Raw genomic sequence first — 21,105 nt, 5'->3', positions numbered from 1 at the left:
TTTGGCAAACATAAATTTTATCGATTAGTACGAGAGAGCTATTTTCACTTGCTTCAAATCGAGGCTGTAAAGGATTTGCATATGCCGAAGCTTTCCAGCCAATGAAATTGCCGACACGTTGCTGACGGAATTAAACGAAGCTAAATATAGGCCCGCCAAGTAAAAAAGACTATAGTAGTCGATAAATGAAGCATTATAACAACAGTTCAGTCATGTTGAACGAGAAAAATATAGCGTCGTTAGGACCTTGCCACTCGGAACAACCTCGAGCTACATCCCTTCGCTCTATATCCTGAATGAAGAGAAGTAACTCGAGGATGTTCCGAGTGCGACCTTGCGTCAAAAATACGCACCACAAGCAAAACATCTGCGTCATTTATTTTAAAATTGCGTAAAATACGCATGACGCAGGGCAAAATGAATCACTGCTCCCTCCCTTCCTCCCGGCTGAAAATTTTTTTGCTCACCTGGTGGACAGGAAACGGATTTTTTTTAAGGATGGCCTTACCCAGCTTTTAAGCATGAACATATCAATGACTTAAAATGCATCACTGTAAAAAATGAGGCAATCATGTTGCATTGTGCTAACTTACTACAACCCTAATTCCAAAAAAGTTGGGACACTGTGTCAAACATAAATAAAAACAGAAAGTGAAGATTTGCAAATCATAGAAACCATATATTTCATTGAAAATAGTACAAAGGCAACAAACGTTGAAACTGAGAATTTTATTTATTTTTTTTAATATATGCTCATTTTAAATTTGATGTCAACAACACGTTTCAAAAAAGTTGGGATGAGGCAGCAAAAGACTGAAAATTTTTTGCAATGCTTAAAAAGAAAACTAATTTGGTTAATTGGCAACAGGTAAGTAACATGATTGGGTATAAAAAGAGCATCCCAGAGAGACGGAGTCTCAGATGGGGAGGGGTTCACCGCTCCATGAAAGACTGCATGAGCAAACAATGCAACAATTTAAGAATAATATTCCTCAATGTTAAATTTGCAAAGAATTTGGGATCACATCATCTATTAGGGTGTTCACACGGCACATATTTGCATCGATGCTGCACCGATGTATTTTGTTGCGATATATCTTACACCGGTGTAAATTTTGCGCAGCGTTCACACGTCACAACCCTGCTTACTAGAGAGAAGCGTGTTAGCACCGGTGCAGCCCCACTTGCGGTCACACGGCAGTTTCTGCGACCGTGTTATAGTAGCAAAAACTATTACTATCATTTCCTTTGATAGTAATAAAGTTTTGATATTTCCTTTTATTACTATCATTTCCTATCATTATTACTATCATTTCCGATAGTAATAATGCGGAAATGAAATATGCGCATGCGTGAAACTGTACTTCTTTTTCCCGGTTGTCATGGCATCACCAAGCGCCGGGAAAACAACGTGGAAGAAGACACCAGTGTTGCCAGATATTGCTGACGTTTTCCATCCCAAAATATGTTCAAATCCGTCAAAATGCACTTAAAACCGCCAAATCTGGCAACACTGGAAGACACGCAGTTCTGTTGTTGTTGATATTCGCCATTTTGGAAGCGCAAAATACCAGGATGCAAGTTATGCAATGCCCGTATGTAATCAACTCTCCTCACGCGTAGCGAGTCTACCCCTGTAGCGTTCAGACGTCCCATTTTATATCGGTGCTGCCCCGCAAACTAGCATTTACTCCGGAGTAAATTTCTTAAACCACCTCCCGAGCAGGGTTAGATTTGCACCGGTTTAAGCAGCTTTCAGGGGCTACACCGGTATAACTTTGTACCGTGTGAACGCTCTACCGGGGCAGCCCCGGTGCTACACCGGAGTAAAAGTTGCCGTGTGAACACCCCTTATGTTACCTTATATCATTAAAAGGTTTAGAGAATCTGGAGAAATCTCTGTATGCAAGAGACAAGGCTGAAAACTGACAGTGGATGCCTGTGATCCTCAGGCTCTCAGGTGACACTGCATTAAAAGCAGACATGTGTCTGTACTAGAAATCACTGTATGGGCTCAGGAACACTTCAGAAAACCACTGTCTGTGAAAACCACTCATTACTGCATCCACAAATGCAAGTTAAAACCCAAAATAAACAATATCAGGAAAACACTGCCACCTTCTCTGGGCTCGAGCTCTTTTACGATGGACTGAGGCGAAGTGGAAAATTGTCCTGAGATATGACAAATAAAAAGCTGAAATTATTTTTAGAAATCATGGACACCACGTCCTCCAGACTAAAGAGGAGAGGGTCCATCCATCTTGTTATCCATGCACAGCTGAAAAGCCAGCATTTGTGATGGTATGAGAGTGCATCAGTGCACATGACATGGGGAGCTTGTACATCTTGGAAGGCATTATTAATGCTGAATGACACATACACATTTCAGAGCAATATGCTACCATCCAGACAAAGTCTTTTTGAGGGAAGGCTTTCCTTCTTTCAGCAAGACAATGCCAAACCACTTTCTGCACATATTAAAACTGCATGGCTCCATAGTAAAAGAGTCTGGGTGCTAAACTGGCCTGCCTGCGGTCCAGACCTGTCTCCCATTTAAAACATTTGGCACCTTATGAAGCGCAAAATGTGACAAAGGAGACCCCGAACTGTTGAACAACTGAATTTGTATATCAGGCAAGAATGGGTCAACATTTCTCTTTTAAAACTACAGCGATTGGTCTTCTCAGTTCCCAAACATTTACAGAGTGTTGTTAAAAGTAGAGGTGATGCAACACAGTGGTAAACATGCCCCTCTCCCAACTTTTTTGAAACGTCTTGCTGAAATCAAATTCAAAATAAGCATATATTTAAAAAATAATAATAATAAACTAAAATTTCTCAGTTTCAACATTTGATATGTTGTCTGTGTACTATTTTCAGTGAAATATAGGGTTTCCATGATGTGCAAATTATCACATTCTGTTTTTATTTAGAGTTTAGACAGTGTCCCAACTTTTTTGGAATTGGGGTTGAGTATGAGGTTCACTGAACTTAAAATTTTAAGACAACCAGGTTACTCACTTTTTTTTAAAGTTGAAACAACAAATTATTTTTGCAGTCACTATAGTTGCATGCACAAAATATTCCAGTTTTTGCCTTTATTCTAAAAAAATATATATTCCTACTAAGCTGTTTACATGGCTAATGAAAATGAATATTCCACTAATATTCCCGTTTACATACAGCTATGCAAACTTCAATTGTCTAGTTGATTTGTGTACAACACACAGAGCTGACAACAAGCAAGAGGCCATGTGTCAGAAACTGCTGTAAAAACCCCACTTGAGATGCATATTACAAATGTGTTTTATACATGTCCAAAGAATGAAACCTGAATAATACTGGCATATCCCACATGTCTTAATCAGAAAATGCTAAATTCAGAATAAGGCCAAATTCAGAATATCAAAATGGAATATGCTACAGTGGTGCTTGAAAGTTTGTGAACCCTTTAGAATGTTCCATATTTCTGCATAAATATGACCTAAACCATTATCAGATTTTCACACAAGTCCTAAAAGTAGATAAAGGGAACCCAGTTAAACAAATGAGACAAAAATAATATACTTGGTCATTAATTTATTGAGGAAAATGATCCAATATTACATATCTGTGAGTGGCAAAAGTACATGAACCTCTAGGATTAGCAGTTAATTTGAAGGTGAAATTAGAGTCAGGTGTTTTCAGTCAATGGGATGACAATCAGGTGTGAGTGGGCACCCTGTTTTATTTAAAGAACAGGGATTTATCAAAGTCTGATCTTCACAACAGGTGTTTGTGGAAATGTATCATGGCGCAAACAAAGGAGATTTCTGAAGACCTCAGAAAAAGCGTTGTTGATGCTCATCAGGCTGGAAAAGGTTACAAAACCATCTCTAAAGAGTTTGGACTCCACCAATCCATGGTCAGACAAACGGTGTACAAATGGAGGAAATTCAAGACCATTGTTACCCTCCCCAAGAGTGGTCGACCAAGTAAGATCACTCCAAGAGCAAGGTGTGTAATAGTCTGTGAAGTCACAAAAGACCCCAGGGTAACTTCTAAGCAACTGAAGGCCTCTCTCACATTGGCTAATGTTAATGTTCATGAATCCACCATCAGGAGAACACTGAACAACAATGATGTGCATGGCAGGGTTGCAAGGAGAAAGCCACTGCTCTCTAAAAAGAACATTGCTGCTCATCTGTCATTTGCTAAAAATCATGTGGACAAGCCAGGAGGCTATTAGAAAAAATGTTTTGTGAACAGTTGAGACCAAAATAGAACTTTTTGGTTTAAATGAGAAGTGTTATGTTTGGAGAAAGGAAAACACTGCATTCCAGCATAAGAACCTTATCCTATCTGTGAAACATGGTGGTGGTAGTATCATGGTTTGGGCCTGTTTTGCTGCATCTGGGCCAGGATGGCTTGCCATTATTGATGGAACAATGGATTCTGAATTATACCAGTGAATTCTTGAGGAAATTGTCAGGACATCTGTCCATGAACTGAATCTCAAGAGAAGGTGGGTCATGCAGCAAGACAATGACCCTAAGCACACAAGTCATTCTACCAAAGAATGGTTAAAGAACAATAAAGTTAATGTTTTGGAATGGCCAAGTCAAAGTCCTGACCTTAATCCAATCAAAATATTGTGGAAGGACCTGAAGCGAGCAGTTCATGTGAGGAAACCCACCAACATCCCAGAGTTGAAGCTGTTCTGTATGGAGGAACGGGCTAAAATTTCTCCAAGCCGGTGTGCAGGACTGATCAACAGTTATTGGAAACGTTTAGCTGCAGTTATTGCTGCACAAGGGGGTCACACCAGATACTGAAAGTTAAGGTTCACATACTTTTGCCACTCACAGATAGGTAATATTGGATCATTTTCCTCAATAAATAAATGACCAAGTATAATATTTTTTCTCATTTGTTTAACTGGGTTCTCTTTATCTACTTTTAGGACTTGTGTGAAAATCTGATGATGTTTTTGGTCATATTTATGCAGAAATATAGAAAATTTAAAGGGTTCACAAACTTTCAAGCACCACTGTATTTGCATCACACATGTCAAATTCCAAATATTGGGGAGAACATGCAAACTCCGCACAGAAAGGCCCTCGCTGGCCACAGGGCTCGAACCCGGACCTTTTTGCTGTGAGGCGACAGCGCTAACCACTACACCACCGTGCCGCCCCGGATTGACTATGCAGCTAGTAAATATTTTACATCATTGCCTTGACAATCTCTTTCATAGAAAATATTTAGCATTTAAAAAAACATACAGACTTATCAACCACTATATAATAACTGTTGGTAGGTTCATTATTCTAAACCATCATTTACTCCATCAACTACTCTTTCATGAAATTACTGTAGCTGAATCAGTGCTGCACCCTGAGAGGTCATCTAAGTGTACTATATCACCATTTTGCATACATTTTACATCTATGTGTTCTAAGCTTCTGTTCTAAAGTATTTAAAGTGATATTAATACTATCATATATTTTGAAAAGTAAGCACATTGATTTCATATTATATAAATTTTGACATTATTCAATAACTATTCAGGATTTTGTTGAATATTTTGGTTTTGAACACGTGTAGACATTCTGTAAGTTAATCACCCCAAAAACAGGATCCAAAAAAGGCTAAAAGCAGGAACAAAGTTCACAGGAAATCAAAGGTTTACTTACGGATAGTGCAATTTTCCCCATAGTATCCAGTTCTGGTGCAGTCACATTGATATTGGTCTAGTCCATATCTCACACAAATTCCCCGGTTCTGACAAGGGTAGTAGCAACAAGGATTCACTGTGAACAAAAGACATATGATTTTTTTATACAATGTCCAACTGCAACCAATGTCCTATGAATTAATCAGGACTTAAAATATATATATAGGATTGTCACAGAACAGACAGGAGAGGAGATCAAATGCGCTCAAACCACAGTTTATTAATAATAGGGGAAAGGGGAGTTGGAAGAATGTGTGTGGGTGAAGTCCAGTGGCAGGAGAACTGAGAGGCAGGGATGGCTGGTGGTGACGTCTGAGGTCTCCCATCCCAACCCTGCTTAGCTTCAGAGATGAGACAGGACCAGGCGTTGTCAGAGAGGTGTGGCTGGGTGGCTGTAGGGCTGAGCGAGTTGGAGATCAGGCGAAGGTACAGGAGGGGCAGGCAAGAGGCAGAGTCGACAGAACAGAAGGCAAATCAGGTTACCGGGGCTGGAGAGCAGACAGAGTCAGACAGAACAGGAAATCTTCAGGAGTCAGAGTACTAGGAACACAGAGCAGGTTATCAGGCTGAGAGTTTCAGACGATCTGACACAGGGGCTAGGGAGAACTGCAGCTTAAATACACACAGGGGGAGAGCAGGTGATCGGCAACAGCCAATGACAGTCACTGAAAGATAATAAGAGGAAGTGAGTGCGGGTGTGGCTGGTAATGCTGAGTGGAGATGTTACCTGAAGAGAGAAGCCCACAGGTAGGACCATGACAGAAACCCCCCCCCCCCTTAAGGGACGGCTCCAGAAGTCCCTAGCCACAGATCACCAAAGACGGGCGGGAGGAGGGGGAAAACCGGTGGAGGGTTAGAACTCCTCAGACTGGTCAGTGTCCATAGCCTCCGCACCCTCTTCACCCTCAGAAGAATCGTCATCCAAAGACCTCCGCCCAGGATTCGGTTCGGTGTCAGGCTCAGGCGCTGGAGCAGGGGCAGGGTCCGGGAGTGGATCCGCACGGTGAGAACCCCTACGTCGGCCCCGTCGGATGGAGGGCTGGTCGGGGTGTAGCCGATGGAAGTCGGCGATGAGGGCCGGATCCAGAATCCTTCCAGCAGGAACCCACATCCTCTCCTCAGGGCCATAGCCCTCCCAATCCACCAGGTATTGGAGGCCCCTGCCCCTGCGTCGTGACTTCAGCAGTCGCCGGACGGAGTAGACCGGGCCACCGTCGATGAGACGAGGAGGAGGAGCAGCTGGGACCAGCGGGCTCTCATGCACTGGCTTGATCTTAGAGAAGTGGAAGGTGGGGTGCACTCTCATGGACTTGGGCAGTCGAAGCCGGACAGCAGACTGGCTGATTATCCTCTGGATAGGGAATGGTCCGACGAACCGAGGTGCTAACTTACGAGACTCCACCTGGAGGGGCAGGTCCTTGGCAGATAGCCACACCTTCTGGCCCACCCGGTAGGTGGGCGCAGGCGTCCTCCACCGGTTGGCGCCAGTGACTGACCTGAGGAGTGCAGCGCGGGCTTGAGACCAGGTGCGGCGGCATCGGCGTGCATAGGTGAGGGCAGCTGACCTCTCCCTCCTGGCTGGGGAATAAGGGTGGTTGGTAGCCATACACGCAGTGGAATGGAGACAGCCCGGTGGCTGAGCTGGTGAGGGAGTTGTGGGAGTATTCCACCCACAGCAGGTGCTCGCACCAGGCCCTAGGGTTGCGTGACGCCATGCACCGAAGTGCCTTCTCCAACTCCTGGTTCACCTGTTCTGACTGGCCGTTGGACTGGGGTCGGAATCCGGAGGTGAGGCTGGCGGTGGCCCCGAGTAGGTGACAGAACTCCTTCCAAAAAGAAGAGGCGAATTGCGGCCCCCAGTCTGAAATGATGCCCTTGGGCAGCCCATGGATGTGAAAGACATGTTGCAAGACGATCTGGGCAGTCTCCTTGGCTGACGGTAGTTTAGGGAGGGGAACAAAGTGAGCCATTTTGCTAAAGCGGTCCACGATGGTGAGTATGACCGTCATCCCGTTAGAAGGGGGTAGACCCGTAACAAAATCCAGGGAGATGCGGGACCAGGGTCGCATTGGCATGGGCAGAGGCTGGAGCAAACCGGCAGGAGGCCGGCTGGAGGACTTATTTTGGTTACAGGTAGGGCAGGCTCGGACGAAGTCTCACACATCCCTGCCCATAGTAGGCCACCAGAACCGTTGGGTGAGCAGGTGGTAGGTGCGAGTGGAACCAAGGTGGCAGGCTAGACGGGAGTCATGTCCCCATTGTATAACCTGGGATCGCAGGTCTGCAGGAACGAAGAGGCGACTTGCGGGGCATGCACTGGGGCTGGGTTGGTCACGGAGGGCTTCCCGCACTCGTTCTTCGATGTTCCAGGTCAGCGCAGCAACGATACAGGGGTCAGGCAGGATGGGAGCCGGGTCCTTGGAGGGGGCATCACCCTTCTGGAACTGGCGGGAGAGCGCGTCAGGCTTGGTGTTGTGAGATCCGGGCCGGTACGAAAGGGTGAAATTGAATCGAGTGAAAAAGAGAGCCCAGCGGGCCTGTCTGGGGTTGAGTCGTTTGGCGGTGCGGATGTATTCAAGATGCTTATGGTCTGTCCAGACCAGGAATGGGACTACGCATCCCTCCAGCCAGTGGCGCCATTCCTCCAGGGCGAGCTTGACCGCCAGCAGTTCCCGATTGCCTACGTCGTAATTGCATTCGGCCGGCAACAGCCGGTGGGAGAAGAACGCACAAGGGTGGAGCTTGTTGTCATCCGTAGACCTCTGTGAGAGCACTGCCCCGACTCCCACATCCGAGGCGTCCACCTCAACGATGAATTGCCGCTCCTCATCAGGCAGCCGGAAGACGGGAGCAGTGGTGAACCGAGCCTTGAGGGTGGCAAAGGCTTCGTTGGCGGCCGAAGTCCAGGTGAAGGACTGTTTGGTGCTGGTCAAGGCAGTGAGGGGTGACGCAATGGTGCTGTAATTACGAATGAATTTCCTGTAGAAATTTGCAAAGCCCAGGAACTGCTGAAGCTGCTTCCTGCTCTCTGGTACTGGCCATGAAGTAACTGCAGAGACTTTGGCAGGGTCCATCTGGATGCTCCCTTCTGCCACGATGTACCCCAGGAACCCCACAGACTTGGTATGAAACTCACACTTCTCTGCCTTGACGAAGAGGGAGTTTTCCAGGAGACGACGGAGCACTTGCTGGACATGCTGGGTGTGTTCGGACAGGGTTTTAGAGAAGATCAGGATGTCGTCGAGGTAAACAAACACGAACTTATTCAACATATCTTGCAGGACATCATTCACCAGAGCCTGGAATACCGCTGGCACGTTGGTAAGGCCAAACGGCATCACCCAGTATTCATAGTGACCGGTTGGGGTGTTGAACACGGTCTTCCACTCGTCTCCCTCCCTTATCCGAACCAGGTGGTAGGCATTCCGGAGATCGAGTTTGGTGAAGACCGTGGCTCCCTGGAGCAGCTCGAAGGCGGAGGTAAGCAGTGGGAGAGGGTATCGGTTCTTGACGGTGATGTCGTTGAGATCCCTGTAATCGATGCAGGGGCACAGGGATCCATCCTTCTTTTCCACGAAGAAGAACCCAGCGCCGGTGGGAGAAGAGGATGGACGGATAAGGCCGGCAGCCAGAGAGTCACTGATGTAGGTCTCCATAGCCTTCCTTTCCGGGGTGGACAGAGAGTAGAGACAACCCTTGGGTGGTGCAGTGCCTGGGAGGAGATCAATGGCGCAGTCGTAGGGCCGGTCAGGAGGCAAGGAAGTGGCCTTGGTTTTACTGAATACCTCCCGAAGGGTGTGATAACATGCTGGGACATTAGTGAGGTCGGGGGCAGAGCTGGCAGGTGGAGTACGGGTGTTTAGGATGGCGGCTCGTAAGCAGGTCCGATGGCAGTCCTTGCGCCATTCTCTTATCTCTCCAGTGGCCCAGTCGAGGTGAGGACTGTGCTGGTGGAGCCATGGATAGCCCAGGATGAGAGGTTGGCCGGGGGAACGGAGCAGGTGAAATTGGATGGTTTCGTGGTGGTTGCCTGACAGAGTCATCAGAACAGGGGCAGTGAGGTGGGTGACGGTGCCAAGGAGATGGCCATCCAGCGCCCTGGCTGGAACGGGAGAGGATAGGTGGTGGCTTTGCAGGCCCAACTGGTGTGCAAGCTCAGTGTCCATGATGTTAGCCTCGGCGCCAGAGTCAACCAGGGCGGCCAGGGTGTGGGTGGAATCTGACAGACGAAGGCAAACTTGGAGCATAGGTTTCTGGCTGGTGGAGGATTGGAGGATCATTGAACCCAACCGGGCCCCTCCTATGTCCGGTGAGCTCTGGCTTCTCCATGCGGTGATGACTGGCTGAGTCCGGCGGGCCCTCTCTCATCGACCGGTCTGGACCCGGTGGTCAATGCGGATGGCCAGGGCGATGGCCTCGTCGAGTGTCGACGGTTGCTCGTACAAGACCAATTCGTCCTTCATGTAGTTGGCCAGGCTGTGCAGAAAGGCGTCCACCAGCGCCTGCATGTTCCACTTGCTGCGCCGGGCCAAGGTCCGGAAATCGATCGAGTAGTCAGCCACTGTACGTCTGCCTTGGCGAATACTTATCAGTCCTCCGGATGCCTCTACTGATGACTAGCCCGGGTCAAAGACCTTAATCATCTCCGCAGCAAACAAGGAGAAGGAGGCACACGCCGGTGTCCAGCATTCATACTCAGCAGACGCCCACAGGCGGGCGCGGCCAGTCAGATGAGTGATGACGAAGGCCACCTTCGCTGCCTCCGACGCGAAGGTTCTGGGCTGTAGGTCAAAGATCAACCAGCATCTGGTCAGGAAAGCACAGACTTGGGAGGGGTCACTGTCAAAGCGCTCCGGACTGCCGACCTTGGGTTCCAGGGCATCGAGTGCAGCAAGAGCACCTCCCGGAGGCCAAAGGGATGCTAGGGCAGTGAGCAGCTGGAGTGCTTGGTCCAGTTGTTGTCGCTGTTGCCCATGCTGGATCAGGGCTGTAACGTCGGCAGACATCCCCTTCAGTGCGCTGCACCCGGTCAAGGGCAGAGGGTTCGGGCACTGACTCCATGCTGGTCAGATCATTCTGTCATGGAACAGACAGGAGAGGAGATCAAATGCGCTCAAACCACAGTTTATTAATAATAGGGGAAAGGGGAGTTGGAAGAATGTGTGTGGGTGAAGTCCAGTGGCAGGAGAACTGAGAGGCAGGGATGGCTGGTGGTGACATCTGAGGTCTCCCATCCAAGTACTGACCAGGCCTAACCCTGCTTAGCTTCAGAGATGAGACAGGACCAGGTGTTGTCAGAGAGGTGTGGCTGTAGGGCTGAGCAAGCTGGAGATCAGGCGAAGGTACAGGAGGGGCAGGCAAGAGGCAGAGTCGACAGAACAGAACAGGAAAGCTTCAGGAGTCAGAGTAGTAGGAACACAGAGCAGGTTATCAGGCTGAGAGTTGCAGATGATCTGACACAGGGGCTAGGGAGAACTGCAGCTTAAATACACACAGGGGGAGAGCAGGTGATCGGCAACAGCCAATGACAGTCACTGAAAGATAATAAGAGGAAGTGAGTGTGGGTGTGGCCGGTAATGCTGAGTGGAGATGTTACCTGAAGAGAGAAGCCCACAGGTACGACCATGACGCAGGATATTACACAGTTGAAGTTTATCTTCGAGTGGTGAATGTATATTTCACGAGTGAGCAAAGCAAATGAGAATATAAACTTCATATATTTGTGCCTTTGTGTAATGTTCTTTATATTATATATCCACAAAAAAAAAAGTTAATCAAAAGAATTTTAATTTTGAACCAGTTTGCCATTCTGACAATGCACATCAAGTCAGCGGGAAAACACTGAGAGTGATGTCATCAGAGTGAAATTTTGGGAAATATGTCACTCAGATCTGCGATGTATCTTGCCTGAAAAATATGAGTTTCTCAACACGAGAAGATAAACTTCATATATTCAAGCCAAAGTGTGATTTTCTTTTTAATACATAGACAAATTCACAAACAAAAAGTACCCACATTTATCAAAACAATTCATCAACTTACTCACGAGTAATAGAGAAATATAGAGAAATATGTCATGGTTGTAGTTCTTGATGTTCCGGATGTAGTTCGTTTGAAAAATGTGAGTGGCATATTTCCCAGTAAAACACTTGTGTCTATGTAAGGTATTAGGCAGAGACCCGTCCACCCGTAAATTTGACGGGCGATTGCCGATTTCAACGGGCAAGTATACACACAGACGGATACTGAAACGGACGATAATGCCGAAAATTTTCGCACATGAATACTCCCACATGTCATCCGATAAATCCAGTTATGTTCCGCCATCATTTACAAATCGTAAGAAACACAGTTTAATACGAAAAATACTGAAAACTTGAAATGAAAAATCAGAATATTTCATCGCTTCCCTCTTCGCTCGCCGCTACTGAGGGAATCCTGGTTAGTTTCTTTTCCTCCGCTTAGTAATATGCTTAAATTCAGCGGGTCGTCTCGTCTGATCTGAGGTCGCGTTCGGATGGGGTTTTCGAAAAAGGGAGAGGGGGCCCTCCCCTTCAGGCGGCCCCTCGCCTCTCGTCGTTCCGACCCCCGGCCTCAGCCTGAGCCTCTCGCGCCCGTGGCCGCGACCCCGTCTCGTCCCGGTCCGGGGCGCGCGCGGGCAGCCAGAGTGGAAGGATCCACCGGCAGCCGCGCGCGTCCGCGGGGGGTGGGCCGAGGCGTTCGCACGGCGTGACGCGGGAGGCGCGTGTCGGGAGGTCGGGGGAGAGAGCCTTGAGAGGCGCGAGGCGCATCTGGGTTTAGGAGGACGGAGGCGCCTAGCGGGCGCCTGCGAGCCTCCAGCCGCGGAGGTGCCGCCCCCCACGTGGGGGGGGGGGGGTCGCCGTCCGATCGATTGGGATAGCGACCCTCAGACAGGCAAGAGGAGAATTTCTTGTCTTCAAGCGACTAGTATACCATAACAGGTTCTCAACAGATGGTGATGATGAATGGCAGGAAGAGGGTCATTTTGCAAGACCAACTCAGCTCATGATGAAGATATTTGGAGGTCCAAACATGCCAAATCAGCGGCTCTATCCAAGCATGTTTCACCTCATGTCAATGGCAATATGTGTGCTTGTTGGCAATGCAGAGGCTGAGCGAGTCTTTTCTGTTCAGAACAGGATCAAAACCAAGTTGAGAACAAAATTAAGTATAGTTAGGCTGGAGCAGCTTATCAGACAGAGCTACGAAAAGTTAGATCGTCAGGAATTTGACTTTGATGCAGCAGCAGACCGATTCTTGCAGGCCCCTAGACGTCTGTAATCTTTGTGTAAACCAAAGAAACTCAGTTCCCGTTCTCTCAAAGTTAATTTTAATTTTTGAGTAGTTTGGTCAAAATATTATGGATGACAGTCAGTGACAGACATTCTGCGATTTAATTTGTGCCACGTAAAATAGAATACTGTTGGGTTTTTTTTTATTCAATACTGTAACTAGATCAAAAGATTATATACAATTCATTGTTGTTTATTTTCTTTTCACTTTTGTTACCAAATCAAACACCATACATACATCTGATACATTCAGGAGTGAAACTGAAAAAAATACAAAGTAAAAATATGCAATATTTCTGATCAAAAATTACACGCCATTTCACCCTGAAAATGTCCTAGAATGCAGGAAATGAAGTCTAAATTTCAAAAATTTTCGGGGGGGGGGCATGCCCCCAGACCCCCCTAGAGGGACTTCGCGCCTGCGGCGCTCGTCTTCGCGCCTGCGGCGCATCAGGATTATATAAAATATTATTTTTGACTGGTAATTTTCTTTTTCTGCCTAATACCCTATGTCTATGTAGTATAAAAATATATATAATGGACAGTTTCATGGATTCAGTGTATAAAAAACAAAAGCAACTATCTCGACATTGCCACTTTAACATCCAGAAAATGGTAATATAAGCATAACTGAACCTTTATAACATTTATATGACTCACTCTCTTGTCACTGTTTTATGACTTCCTCTCTCTACTTTCATGATTGACACAGCCCTAAAATAGCATAAACTCTAAATGAAATGTGGTTAAAATAAAAGGAGATAACAGGCTCTCTCTCAGTTTGTCTAAGTAGTTCCTCTCAAATATTCCCAGGATCTCCTTTTACTAGAATTTTCACAGGAACTTTGCTCTAGACATGTTCTTGCTAATAAGTGCTACTGCACTTCTAAGGCACATGGCAAAGTCTAGCACCTAGCCTTGTGAATGAATTAAGCGGACAAAGTAACAGATTTCATATGTATTGGAAAAAGTATTCATTACAGTGACAAATGACATCACAACAAACCTATAACTCCTCTCTTACCTCTTCTGAAACTTAAAATGTTAGTGGCTTGGCATCTGTGTATTGCTATCTACTAATCAAACTTAGAGAGTTTGACAGTACTCAGCAATAAAGAAGATGTTAATCTCCAGTGCTAAAGTTATACAGTGTTCAGGTGTACAGTAACCAATACAGGACTAGTGGACTACTATAGTGCAACTATAATACTATAGGAGGCATTCAGTGACCTTTTTTGTTTGTTCCTTAAGATTTTAGGTACAACTCTTCAACAGAGTTTCCCATTCAGAAAAGGTTACAAATTTAAAACTGTTTGCCATCCAAAAAAAAAATTCATTCATTTAATGTTTAATCATGGGTGCTGTGGATCCAGAGCCTATCCAAGGAACCCTGGACATACCGTAATGAAGGAATACTAATGAATAGGATGTTAGTCCATCGCAGGGCACCATGCACACACATTCACATACACATTTACACCCATGGTGCAATTTTAGCATAGCCAGTCCATCTACTGGAATATTTTTTTGGCCATGTAATTAATGGTCACAAAGGAGTAAGCTGCAGCACAACCCACATTATCATATGTTCTTCTGCAAGTAGCTTGCAATAGCATTTTTTTTTTTTTACCAAAGTTAGCAAAATTTAAAATCTTACATCCAGCAGCTTTAAAGCATATTACACATTAACACCTACAAAGTAGGAATTCATACTTGACTAACTTGAATAATGCAACTTGAATAATGCAAGTCTTGACCTGCTGACTGCACAGCTTGTGAGTGCCTCACATCAACTGATAGAAATCTTTGTAACCAGTGCTACACAGTTAGAAGTTGCTCACAGACATTTTTCCAAACTAAAACACTTTTAGGAAGCTAAGATCCTCTAACTATAAAAAGATGCCCTTGAACAACATTTTTAAAGGGCATATTCTGGACCAATTTCGTTTTTTTTATATGAAAGTATGTCCCTTTACACACTCATCCAGAAGGGTAATTTTGCACAAGGCCATCTGTCTACAGCAGAAAAAACTAAAATAACAAAACGCGTCTGGAAAAATCCCAAGGGAGTCTGGAGCCAGATTTGTGACGTTATTTGCGGAAGCGTGAGCAGGCTGCATGAGCTTGCACAGTTTCAGTGCACAGCCTGTGTAGACCAAGCGCTCCCATTTCTCTCTCATTGTCCGGTCTTTTGGAAAACGATGAGTACTAATCCCATCATGATTTGTGTTGCTACACCCTCCTATGATACATCTGTTAACCATTTTAATAATTACGTGATAACGTTGAAGAAATTTGCAGAAAATCACCAGGTCGTTTTCTCATAAACAAACCAGTGCTGACGTAGGATTCAGAGGGAGGCATCCCGCACGCAACGTCATGAAAATCAATGTTTCCCGGGAAATTCAAATGCAAAGTTTTTTCAGAGGCGGACCAATTCGCCTCAAATGGCTTGATTTCAACTGAATTTTTCTGGTATTGCGCAAGGTAAAAAAAAAAATTGCAGAGAATGCACACTGAAAAAAATTAAACATTGGCTCAAATAAAAAAAATTGAGGTAATCGATCACACCTAATATTGTAGTGTTATACAATATAAATAATTCATTTGATTTGACCTGAAATATTTAACTTCATGTAAACCAATTTCTGATGGTTGAACCAAAGCAATTATTTCAGATTTTCCTAAATTAAAACAAATAAATTGTTTTTTGGGGGGCTTTTTTCACCTTTATTTGATAGGACAGTGTAGAGACAGGAGATGAGCTGGAGAGAGATTGGGAAATGACCTCAGGTCGGAATTGAACCCAGGTCCCTGGATTTATGGCATGGTGCCTTAGTCGACTGAGCCACAGCACCCCCAAATACATTGGTTTTATTACTTAATGTACACTGAAAAAAGTGAAACAAAGCTGTTGTTCATTTAATGTATTTGTTTTCATTCCAGTGAATAAAAAAAATAGTTTGCTCCCATATTCAAAAGTTGTTTAAATGAATTTAAAATATTCAGGTTTAAACCTGAATATTTTAAATTCATTTAAACAACTTTTGAATATGGGAGCAAACTATTTTTTTTTTATTCACTGGAATGAAAACAAATACATTAAATGAACAACAGCTTTGTTTCACTTTTTTCAGTGCAGAATGTTATAGATATTTGACCAAAATTTAATATAAAATAGGAGAATTACATTGCTCTTGCTCCTGAATTTACCCGTGATATGCCCTTTAAGTGCATAGGCATTCCTTCAGACCTGTATGGGGTTTGATGGGTGGTTTACAATAGCCGTGAGAAAGTAAGGAAACTAGACAGACACGGATCATGTAACGCAGTGCACTCAAGCTCAGACATGCTCTTTATGTCAAACATACCACCAGAGAGTTAGAGTCCAGACTAAATTATTTGGTTTTATTTTAATCCTATACATATGAGTTTCAGCTTTATAAGCACACAATTCCTTGATTGAATTAATGCAGTGCTCTAATAAATAACTAGTAATAACGTTGTATGAATGTTTTCCTAGTGGTGGGGATTGTATAGCCATTTGAAAGATTAGACCAGTGATACAAACTTTTTACCCATGCAGTAGATATGGCGGTATCTTGCACGCGCTTACCACTTGTCGGTGACGAGCTCACCTCCTCACACATGCATGATGTCCACTCCTGCACCAGAGTACACAACCACAGGAGGAGAAGACGGTTCACTGCTGCGGACAAAGCACACAGGGTATTAGATATAAATACATGCACATGAAACTGAGCCAAATTTTCAGCGCTTACCTTTCATTGTAGAGTATCAGGAATAAAAAAAAAACTCAGAAGGAGCCGAGTGCAGGGGATGGAACCAGGCGCCGTACTCGGTTTGTTCTCAGCTGTGCTCTTTCACTGCGCTTTTGTTGACACTGAGATGTTCAACCGATTTAAAAAAAGAGAGAGATAAAGGCAAACCAGATGTCAAATCTCCTTTACGATCAAAGCTAAACGGAACTATCTCACCAAGCTGAGCACCGTAGACCACAGCCACACTTATACTGAGCACATCTGCTGACCCCAGTTATTAAAGCGCGGGAGATGAGTGTCGGATTACAGGGGAGGCTCGGCATGAGAGCGTTTACAGCGCCACCACGCGCCAGATGTTTTTTTTTTTTGTTGTTGTTGTTTTCCCCCCATTTATTGCCCACACTGTAAAAATGATTTGTTGTTTTAACTTAAATGACCTTGACCTTAGACCTTTTGAGCTCAAAATCTAATCAGTTTATCTTTGTCCCCAAATGCACAAATGGTGAAAGTTTGGTGAAATTCCTTTCATCTGCCTTGGAGATATTGTGTTCACAAGGTTTTTGGACAGACATCTGACCTCACAGTGACCTTGACCTTAGACCTTTTGATCTCAAAATCTAATCAGTTTATCTTTGTCCCCAAATGCACAAATGGTGAAAGTTTGGTGAAATTCCTTTCATCTGCCTTGGAGATATTGTGTTCACAAGGTTTTTGGACAGACCTTTGACCTCACGGTGACCTTGACCTTAGACCTTTTGATCTCAAAATCTAATCAGTTTATCTTTGTCCCCAAATGCACAAATGGTGAAAGTTTGGTGAAATTCCTTTCATTCGCCTTAGAGATATTGTGTTCACAAGGTTTTCGGACAGACATTTGACCTCACAGTGACCTTGACCTTAAACCTTTTGATCTCAAAATCTAATCAGTTCATGTTTGTCCCAAAGCGCACAAATGGTGAAAGTTTGGTGAAATTCCTTTCATTAGCCTTTGAGATATCGCGTTCACAAGGTTTCGGGACGGACGCACGAACGGACGCACGGACAGATGGACAACCCGAAAACATAATGCCTCCTGCACCTTACGGTGGCGGAGGCATAAAAAGTTAGTACCCGAGCTGCCTTAAAATTTTTAGTTCATTGAAATTCATATAGCACGTTAAATTGTTCACCTCATTGTGTTAACTTACTATATTAATTTCAATGAACTCAAAATTTTAAGGCAGCCCTGGTACTAACTTTTTTAAGTTAAAAAAAAAAATTACAGTGCATGTTTTGTTCACCCTAGGTAATTTCTGAAAAAGGTGCAATTAACTTTGTGTTGTGAGTCAGATATATCTTATCACTTATTAGTAGGCTATAAATACGCAGGTGATTACAGCAAGTCGTGCGCTCTGATTGGTCGAGAGATTTAATTTCGCAAGGACTTTTTACGTGGTCGGTTTTAATCATTCAGCTTTACCAGTCAGCTAGAGACGTTTCATTTTTGTTATTGTCCAGCAAGCAGAAGCTTTGAGCATGTTGCATTCAGCCTGAACAGTCATATTTATTTAAGTTTTCAGAAATCCTCCAACTAAATCTTATAGAGGGCTCCGAGATGATGCTAAAAATAGTAACACTGAGTGTGCACAGCCATCTTGGAAGTCACTCGCTCCAGAGCGCGCATAGAGTACACATCATAGAGTACACATTTAGCGATTCGTTTCTGCGTTAGAGGGCTTAAAAGCTTGGATTTTTTAAGAATTTAGACATCTGAAGTGATGGAGCACTACTGTGAAAGTTTGGATAAGCAGGCATGGGAGCGTTATGCTGAGAAGGTACGTTTCATTGGGAATGTAGATCCATACACTGTTAGTGAGAAGGAATGGAAAGCTGACCCCAGCTTGTTGCTGCATTTAACATACATAGATCTTGTGAACTATCTAGTGGTTCACCCAAGTCCATTTTGTGAACTAAAGGATTTCCAGAACTACAAGAGTATGGAAGCATACGATAGATTTGGGTCCGGTTGGGTCCGCGATGTGTCGGTGTTTACTGCTGAAGACGGAGAGACAAAAGTGATCAGAGGGAAAGTGTTACACTCGCAGAGACTATCCCAGCCTAGTCTACACCCCTGGATAATATTTGACAAGAGACATGCTATTTTGTGTGCACATTGCAACTGCATTGCTGGACTTGGGGAATGTTGCTCCCATGTTGCTTCCCTGTTGTTTTATGTTGAAGCGGCCACGAGACTGAGGGAAAGAACGACGGTCACACAACAGCCGGCATACTGGATGCTACCGGTAACTATGAAATTAAAATAACTATTTTAGTAACTATTTTAGTAACTATGAAATTCAAGACAATATTAACCTACCTGTCACAAAGTGATCAGAACAAATCCGGATACAGTCAACTTGTCCTAAATTTGAGCGGTTAATGGCAGCCAGCCACTGTCGTCTCCTCCGCTCGCTTTTCTCCTGTGCTGCAATTCCCTGGTTAGTCACGACTTTAGGGAGTCTGTGGAAGCTTTTGCCACCCTTTTCCCCTCGGTTACTACAGTCAACAATGACGCACGTATTCGGCATTGTCACCCCTTTTTGCTTCGCTGGACAACAACAATGCACTGACACAGCGACCTTTGACTTCCAATATGGCCGCTGCCGGGTTCGCGCTGATCTCGAAGCACTCTATTACGTTTTAAGCCGATCCATTTTTAATAGTTTGCATTTCCTTAAGAATGTAATCCGTTACCATGGTCTTCAGTCCCTAAGTGAGGTTGATACAAATCGGCTTAAGCGCTGCTGTAGGGGAAAAATTAGTGAGTGAAGAAAATGCTCCCCAGCATGTCTTTATCTGCACACGTCCATCTCCTGCCCTTTCCCACCTCAAGCAAGCAGGGCTGCGCTGCACTGCAGGTGGAGAATGAAAATATAAGGGTGGCGTAGAGGATCCAGATAGCTGATGGTGCCAGATAAGAGGCCTCTGAGGGAGGTAAGGGAGATGAGCCAGCCCCTATTAATGGGAGCTGCACTGGAGCTTTCATACCAAAGTAGCGCTGGAGCCATACCTTACTACTTGCCTCGAACTTTCTTCCTGTTGAAAGCAAAAGTCAGACTTGAACGTATACAGTGGTATGCAAAAGTTTGGGCACCCCTGGTCAAAATTGCTGTTACTGTGAACAGTTGACTATTCTCAATAATCACCTCGAGTGGCTTGGCAATAAATGGCAGCCAATCGCTTCGTCACATTACGTGAGGAAGAATTACAAATTTTGAAAGAAAATGCTGTTCCTAAAAGCACTGAAGATGCTACGAAGTTTAGTCTAAAAATATTCAAAGGTAAGCTGGAACTGTGATTTATTTTATCTTTCACTTGGAGATCGTGCCAGCATTCACATAGCCCGGTATGGCTTCAGTGATCTGCATATAAAAGTTTCATTGAAATCGGTGAGATGAAAATGTATCACCCTTGCCGGGTCCTCTCATGGACACATAATTAACACAACAGGAAAGTTCAATCAAACTCTGATGTTTTGGTTTCTCAGTTTGTTATCTTAAGCTTTAAACATCTTCATCACATAGCCTACTAATCTTAAAAGTGGTAAATAGTTGGATAAAGTAGGCATTAGAAAATAGAGAAGTAGGTTCTACTGTATGTATTATCTCATTCTCATCTCATTATCTCTAGCCGCTTTATCCTGTTCTACAGAGTCGCAGGCAAGCTGGAGCCTATCCCAGCTGACTACAGGCGAGAAGCGGGGTACACCCTGGACAAGTCGCCAGGGCCGACACATAGACACAGACAACCATTCACACTCACATTCATACCTACGGTCAATTTAGAGTCACCAGTTAACCTAACCTGCATGTCTTTGGACTGTGGGGGAAACCGGAGCACCCGGAGGAAATGCACGCGGACACGGGGAGAACATGCAAACTCCGCACAGAAAGGCCCTTGTTGGCCACGGGGCTCGAACCCGGACCTTCTTGCTGTGAGGCGACAGCGCTAACCACTACACCACTGTGCCACCCTGTATGTATGTATGTACGGTATGTATTATTATTATTATTATATTCATGTTCATGAAGTATAGGTCCTTTTCCTTCCCCTTTTTTCTCAAACATACCACTGGCTAAAAGGTTCAATGTTAGTCTCATCTGACTACAAAAGCTGATTCCAATTGTGACTTGTGAACTTGGTGGAGTTCAGGTGCATTTGGTTTGTTGTTGTTGTTTTGTTTGTTTGTTTTTCTCTGAAAGGAATTATTTTATTGCAATAGTTTGTTGCACATCCATAGTTTGATGGTGGTATC

General features: G+C 44.6%; 1 protein-coding gene across 2 annotated transcripts in view; it reads right to left on the bottom strand.

Annotated features, from left to right (window-relative positions):
• ptgs1 (prostaglandin-endoperoxide synthase 1) overlaps nucleotides 1-17,099 on the bottom strand; it is a 69,680-nt gene extending 52,581 nt beyond the window's left edge. Inside the window, exons 1-3 of one of the 2 annotated variants that reach the window (XM_060906934.1) lie at nucleotides 16,812-17,099; nucleotides 16,646-16,735; nucleotides 5,676-5,792 (exon numbers count right to left, since the gene is read on the bottom strand). In XM_060906934.1, the coding sequence (XP_060762917.1) occupies nucleotides 5,676-5,792; nucleotides 16,646-16,735; nucleotides 16,812-16,818 (214 nt within the window). In that variant the 5' untranslated portion in view covers nucleotides 16,819-17,099. Of the gene's footprint in view, nucleotides 1-5,675; nucleotides 5,793-16,645; nucleotides 16,739-16,811 lie in introns of both variants that reach the window. The other variant, XM_060906933.1, reaches the window with a different exon arrangement.
• Nucleotides 17,100-21,105: the final 4,006 nt, after the last annotated feature.

Source organism: Neoarius graeffei, chromosome 24, assembly GCF_027579695.1.
Source record: "Neoarius graeffei isolate fNeoGra1 chromosome 24, fNeoGra1.pri, whole genome shotgun sequence".
NCBI lineage: Eukaryota > Metazoa > Chordata > Actinopteri > Siluriformes > Ariidae > Neoarius > Neoarius graeffei.
The sequence above is the reverse complement of the archived record's forward strand: the minus strand, read 5'-3'. Positions and strand labels throughout refer to the sequence as shown.